General features: G+C 46.2%; 1 protein-coding gene across 1 annotated transcript in view; it reads left to right on the top strand.

Moving 5' to 3' along the window:
• The window catches only part of PMAIP1 (phorbol-12-myristate-13-acetate-induced protein 1), a 1,446-nt gene extending 1,151 nt beyond the window's left edge, over positions 1-295 (top strand). The window contains exon 2 of the mRNA XM_019473631.1: positions 137-295. Within this exon, the coding sequence (XP_019329176.1) occupies positions 137-273 (137 nt within the window). The 3' untranslated portion in view covers positions 274-295. The remainder of the gene's footprint in view (positions 1-136) is intronic.
• Positions 296-7,495: the final 7,200 nt, after the last annotated feature.

Genomic DNA, 7,495 nt, shown 5'->3' with positions numbered 1-7,495 from the left:
GCTGCTCGTAGTGGGGTGGGGTGGAGTGTGGGGGGGTGTTTAATATTGAGAAAATGAAAAAAAAAATTACAATATTGCCAAGATGTCATTAAAATTAAAAACAAACACGGGCGGGCAGGCGGCTGTGCGGGGGGCTGACGGCCGTGCGTGTGCCCTGCAGAGCGGGAGGTGGTGGCGGAGTGCGCCCTGCAGCTGCGCAGGATAGGCGACAAGTGGGACCTGCGGCAGAAGATCCTGAACCTGCTCACGAAGCTATTCTGCCCGGAAACGTGAGCTCCCCTCGGACACGGTGTGCTGAAAAGAAAGGGAAGACCTCGGCTTTGTGGATTTGGAACAAGAGACTTCACTGACACTGGGAGATGAAGAAAGCTCTTTGCGTTGTGTTTTACTGCCTGTAGCTGCTGAAGGATGGCTGTCGCAACATGATTTCTTTGAGGAATGTTGCAGCAATATTGGCGTATAAATGCCAGGTGGGAAAAAAAAGATAGCAATGGGCAGAGCCCCTCGCCTCGCGATGGGGAGACTTGGGGCAAGACAGAACTTGCCCTTCAGGCTGGTCTGGGAAGACTTCCAGGAGCCTGGTTTCCCCAGTTGCCCTCTGGTCCTCGTGTCCCACAGCTACGTTTCACCGCAGAGCTTGGACCACCTTTGAGAAGAAGACAAATAAAGTCATTGTCTTGGAACATGGGGTCATATATCACAAGGCAAAAGCCAGTTGCTTGATTTCTGACTGCTTTTGTTTTCTAAAGCATGGATTCTGCTGGACAGGAATCTGGTGGTGGGATTATTTCATTTGTTAATTAAACCACTGTCTTTATTGAAAGGTTATGTGTTACATTATGTTGCTTTGTGGACTAAAAATTACAATTCTATGAATTAACACGATGTTGCATAGTTCTAGTCTATATTATATATAATGTATATATTTGTGTATATATATTATATATATAAAAAATATAAATATGTGCACACCCTGTGAATTAACACGATGTTGCATAGTTCTAGTCTATATTATATATAATGTATATATTTGTGTATATATATTATATATATAAAAAATATAAATATGTGCACCCCATGTGTATGACATGAGTATTTCACAGACCTATTAATTGAATGCTACTTGTTTAGGCTCAAAATGTGGTATGAAAATATGTTCAAAACATGACATAAAAATACATTATATTAACTAGAAGAAAGCATAATGTTTTCTGATAATGAAATATATCATGCATCAGAGAGGGGAGCATACTTTAGTATAGCATTATATAAGACATATATATGAATGAATATATATTACACAAATACAGATATTGAGGTGTGTGTGGTGGAAGGATTCTTTCAATATTACAAAGAATTTCTTGAGAACAGTACAATACTGCTGTGTCTTTATAAGTAACAAAATAACTCTTCAATAGAAGTAGATCTTAAAGTTGAATCTAAGCTGAATCTCAAGTTTTCTTGAGAATGTTATTTATTCAAAGAAAGTTACTACCTCTCTTTGAAGAAATAATATCAATAAAATTGAATGTTACAGTCAGTACAGGAAAGTAGCCTTGGATTTCTGAATGTTTAATGATACTTACAAGTGAAGGTTCTTCCCTTGTACTTTATTTCCATTTCATTTCATGGTAACCTCATTTTGGTTTCAGAATGATGAAGCCACTGCAGCACGTCCAGTGGATTGTGATGCATTATGGCTATCTCACTGAAGGGTTATTACCCTTGGCTGGCTTCAGAGGAGCTGAATTAAGCACACCTTGATCGCCATCAAGGCAAACTAACTCTGCTAGTCAACTCATGTTGGACACGATCCTAAACAGTATTTTTTCATGGGTGCAAGCTAGCAAGAAAATGGCTGAAGCTGATCATGTTTGTAGCTACCTCTTAGGTCAACGGTCAGTGTTCCTTCTCTTAACTAACCTTGTATGTAAGTACATTTGCATCATATAAGGCTGTATAGTTGCACTTTCTGAATTCTGGGTCTGTTCAAACTGCATTTTTTCCTGCCTTGTAGTGAATTCTTGTTTGTATTTATAATGAATTTTTCAGTTAGCTCTCCTGACTTTGCCTTTGCAAAATGGTCATTACATAGCTCTGGTCACTCTGTCACAACCAACTGTATATGGCTGTTACTTGTTATCACTGATTTCACTAAGCAGAAGCTGACTGACTTTGCCTGCTTTCCACACGGAGGGTTTAACCCCATCCCAGTGGCGTTATTGGGAGCTTTGCCATTGGCTTGAGCCACATGCATGGTTCCCTCCTCCTCTAAGTCAGCTAATACCTTTCCAGTGAGAACGTGTTTCAAGAGTAGTTGTTATTCGTCTTAGTACTGCAAAGTAACGTGTTTTGCTGATATGGACAGAGGTCAGTTTTTCAGGTATTAAAAAGTAAATGCAGAGTTTTTGCTAGGCCAAACGCCAGCTCCCCGGCTAGTGCCGCGTGCAAGTTGGCAAAGCTGTTCGTCAAAGGCAACCCTGTCTTCAATAGAAGGGCTGCCGCTGTATGTCCTGGGCTTGGTGGAGTCTTGGAGTCTTCATTATGGACACTAAACAATGACTGTGCCTGCCTGGGACTCTCAGGAAAATTCATCATTACCATTTGCATTAGTAGCTGAAATGTATTCGAATAAAAGTGTTCTGCTCAATGTACGCTGCTTCGAAATTCAATAGGAAACAAGGTGCGGGCTTCATAGAGCCTGCCCAATTCTTCAGGCTGTAGCACACACGATTGTTATGAAAAAAAAAGCATCCCCATAATTCATTGTCATGGGGATATCTGAGTTAAGTATTAGCACAGTATTTTTCTGTCTAGATCTGCAAAGACTCTTTGCTTTTTATGAAACTTTTTTAATGTTTCTCTGAGCATTGTCAAGAGCGCCAGCATTCACCGGGAGCTTGGGAAAGAGACCTAGATCTAAGCGATCAGTGCCAGTATATAAGCAAGCGCTTGCTGATGTCCTCCCTAGGATTCCTTTTGTTACTTCTGCAAAGGATCTGCTATATGACTGTATCAACATGATTTTGTTTTTCTTAAGGCCTACTCTGGATATGGGCCAGATGCTTTGCTGTATGCCCCATGCATGTATGTCTTGAATTCTTGCTGAGATAATAAATACAAAGCGTTTGCGAAATGAGTCTCTCTCATTTGAGAAAAATGAGTCGTTGTTATAACTCAGGGGTTTTTTTCAGATTCTGAATGCGTGATCGTATTATACAAATTCCTTCCATACTTCCAAGTCAGCGGGCACACACTAGGGCAACGGCAGAGTGCCAGTAGGTATGCATGGGGAGATTAGGCTTTTACTTCTGTCTTTAAGAGGAACAAGACATAACCATATCCTTGAACTTCAAAATGGGAAACTGAGACACCTATTCTGGTATTTTTTAGTAACTACTGCCCGCAGAGTAGTTGGGTGGTGTCAGGGGCTCCATTACCTCTACCAGAGGTGTTGCAGCTTTGAGGAAGAGTCCCTGGGGATCAGTGAAGGATAGAATCCAAGGGTTTTGTCTCGGATGCAGGCAGAAAGGAATACAGCGTTTCACCAAGATCAGATTTTGACTTTCTCCAAAGTTTGAAGCTGGAGTTTTGGAAAAGGGGGAAATGATACTGCTTACCGCAAGGCAATAGCAAAGGGATAGTGCAGAGCTTATTCTTCCTCCCTAAAGCTGGGACCCAAAGATGTGTCTGTGGAGAGGAGAGCCCGAGATCCTCACCTGCTACGCCATGCACATAGCAGGCCTTCCCCCTGACTCATCGTGCTGCTTCTCCCCAGCTTCAGGGGCAGGGAGCGCCATGCCTGGGGCATGTGTTCCCAGTACAAGCAGGACTAAGAGCTTCCTGGCTGAAGGCTCTGGTTTCTAGTAAACAAGAAAAAACGAAGGGAAGCAGTTCCCTGTCCTTTCTCAGTTAGCCACTAGCAGAGGCTTGGAGGAACTTTACTTCAGGAGGCATCAGCAAAGCAGTCCTGAGAAGGCCCATCAGCCCGATGCCAAGTGCTACCATAGGTGCTGCACAGTGCATTTTTGCACAGCCCCACCAGCAAATTACACTTGTAGGACTCGTCAGCCTTGTGAAACATCCAGACACCCTCACCCACTGCCTGCCGGAACCTGGCCCCTCTGCAGCCAGGTCACCACCAGAGCACAGTGCTTGTGACCTGCTCCTCCCTAAAGGGCAGGGGAAAAAAAAATCCCATCACTGGGGAATGGCATCGCTGTCTGAAGGCGCCTGACTCACACGCAAGCACCTGATATCAAAAAACCAAACCAAACCCAGCTGCTGAAGCAAACTGCTGGAGTTGCCGCCCCATAGCACTCTCCATTAACCACGGCCCGTGGGCACCTGCCAGAGCAGCAAGTGCAGCCTCAGGTCGCATTCGCACTGTGCTTGCCCAGGCGAAAACCAGTCCGGTGTCCTTGGCCAGCTCATGCTCTTACACCTGAGACTGGATGCACATGTGGTATTTCCTCAACAAATTGCTAGACAACAGACAACACCTCCCTCCTTCCCTCTCCCCCCTGCAGGATGTTTTTTTAAGTCATCTGAAAAACAATGTCTCATATGCTGCTCATTATTTTTAGCACGTGCTGCTGGAAAGGACTAATGTTATCATTTTCCTCCCGTTGACATGAGATGGTGTGAGGGCATGACGTGCATCCATAGAGGTGCAAGGAGGCCGGACAGGAAGGGCTGGGGATATGATGTGTCGACTTTCGGTCTGGCAGGGTTTTCCATGAAGTAGGTAACTGTCTGATGGCGGGACTGTCAGTGAGCAATAGTTCCAAAAGCTGTTACAGCTGTAAACAAGGGTCTTTACCCAAGTGCGTCACTCTGTTGTCTGGATGATGGCATAAGAAACCGGCCACACCAAGGCTACCCTCCCTTCTCACGCATGGTCTCTTTCCAATGCAAATCTCACCAGTCCGCAAGCCCTCCGAAAGCATGGAGGCAGATGTCACTCCTTTAGCAACAGGAGATATCTCATGAAATGGCAGTGACCTCAAATTATTCCAGCCATTTCATCTTACAGGGGCTTTGGCATCATTCCCTTCTCTGCAGGAAAGGACGGCGGGAGCACCACTTGGCTCAGCTCCTCCGTGCTGCTGCCACTGCTTGAAGGGCCAAGGCACCTTTCTTCAGGGGACAATCCAGCTGCAAACCTCGGAAGAAACCAGTTACCTTCAGCAACAGTGGGTAAGGCTGGCGAACAGGACGCCAGCACCCTTGCGTTACCACCATGACACTGTTGCAGTGCCCACCTGGGGGACTCAGAGCAGAGGATGGCCCTGGGATGGTGCTCATCAAATGGACTTTTGTGCCTTTCAGGTTTTGCCTGCGTTATCATGCTCTGCCCAGGTCAAGGTACCATGTTTGCGCCTCCTCCCTCAGCTCCGGGATCCAAGCCAGGATTGCAGCCACCTTTGTCACCTGCTGCGTGGCAGCAATTAAGGGCACATTTCTGCTTGTACCTTCCCCTTCGTGCTCCCGAAAGGGATGTGACCGAGCCGTGACAAAGGCACGAGGCCACATTCAGGACCCTCCTGCCCAGAATCAGGAATTAGGGAGGTAATTTTTGGCAACAGCAGCTGGGCTTTTCCCAGTGCTACCATGGTGTCCACAGCATGTCAAGGAAATGGCTTTGCCAGGTAGGGAAAAAATCCAAGCAACTACAGCTTCAGGTAACTTGTTTGCTCAGCACAACGATATCAGACTGATTCAGCTGCATGGTGAGGTGAGGCCAGCGCATACAGGACTATCAATGGAAAGGCAAAAAGGTTCTGGTTTTAGTATCGGCTAACTTCAGAAAATACCCTGACTGCTGGGAGACATCCTTCTAGTCACAGGTTTACACAGGATGGGAGGGCAACTCCTTGTTTGGGGAAAGGATGTTTACTTGCATCAAATGTTCTTTCTTATGAGCGTTAAATGAGAGGGATTTTATATTTTTAAAGGAAAAAAGCTTTAGAAATTATTGCAATCATCATTAATTTGTGAAGTCTTTTAGCTGAGTCAAGTGCTTTGAGGAACACAACTACATGGAAAGAGCAAGACATGGTTGGCTTTTTCGGGAAAGGCAAAGTCTAAAATGGGCTTTTGCTAAGGGCCCGTGATAACAGTCTGGTTTCAGCCAGCCTTGACAAGGAGAAACGACCCAAACTCTTTTACCAGAAGCAGTGGGCGTCAGCCCTAGATAATGCAGCACCACTTGCTTTCCAGGCACTTATTCATACGGGGGTGCTGAATAACACAGCATCACTTGCTTTCCAGGCACTTACTGATACAGGGGTTCTGGACACAGGGTGGAGGTGCTGCAAGAGCGCTTATATGACCCAATATTGCAAAGGAAAGGAAAAAACAAAAGCATCAAACTGCTGGACCAAAGCTTTGAATCTCCCAGCCCAGGTCAAGGGGAGGGCAAGGGGCTGGCAGCGCAGAGGCAGCAGGGTGGACCTGCCCCCCGCAGTGATGGCTGGCTCTGGGGCTGAGCCTGCATGGCCCTGGGCACCGAGAAGTGCAGCTCAGGGCCATGGCCTGGAGAGGTTTTGCTTCCCCGTGTCATCGCAGTCACATACTGCCCTGCGGCGTCACTTCCCTGTGTGCACAGGCATCGCGCTCAGCCACTGCATGCCCTGCTCCTGCCCAGCCACTGGCTCCAGGGAGGGCCACGGGCAACCTCCTTCCCGGGGGCTCTCCTTCACACCACCCCTGTGTGGGGACAGAGACAGCAACCATCAGCCTTTGGTCAAATGTGATAAAGTGGCAGTTTTGACACATTCCAGGAAATACAGATGAGGTTTTGGAGCCATAAACAGCCACACCAGAGACACATGGACCCTATTTGGACATTAAGTTGTGTTGAGTGATGCTAACAGGGAACAGGAGAGCGGCGAAGACATAAAAAATGAGAAATAAACCAGAACTTTTCAGGTAGAATGATAAACCTGATTGCAAACAACAAAGTAGGTGTCTCTACTTACCTCATTTAGATCTGAGCTCTGTATGTTAGCGATACGGGAATAAAAAAAGCCGTCCCCGAAATTGAAAACTTCTCATGCCTTTTGTGCCAAGTTCCCCATTTGCCCATGCCTCAAGGCCTTCAGAAAAAGCCCAGTCCCTGAAACACAGCTGAATTAGTGTTGTGGTTTAACCCGGCAGGCAGCTAAACACCACACAGCTGTTCGCTCACTCCCCCCCTGCAGTGGGGTGGGGAGAGAATCGGGGGGAAAAAAGTAAAATTCGCGAGTTGAGATAAAGACAGTTTAATAGGACAGAAAAGGAAGGGAAAATAATAATACTATTGATAAAAGAATATACAAAATAAGTGATGCACAATGCAATTGCTCACCACCTGCTGACTGATGTCCAGCCAGTGCCTGAGCAGTGGTGACAGCCCCCTGGCCAACTCCCCCTGGTTTATATACTGAGCATGACATCACATGGAATGGAATATCCCTTTGGCCAGTTTGGGTCAGCTGTCCTGGCTGTGCCC

The sequence above is a fragment of the Aptenodytes forsteri genome, unplaced genomic scaffold (genome assembly GCF_000699145.1).
Source record: "Aptenodytes forsteri isolate BGI_AS27 unplaced genomic scaffold, ASM69914v1 Scaffold120, whole genome shotgun sequence".
In the NCBI taxonomy this organism is placed as follows: Eukaryota; Metazoa; Chordata; class Aves; order Sphenisciformes; family Spheniscidae; genus Aptenodytes; species Aptenodytes forsteri.
This window is presented reverse-complemented; position numbering and strand designations above follow the sequence as displayed.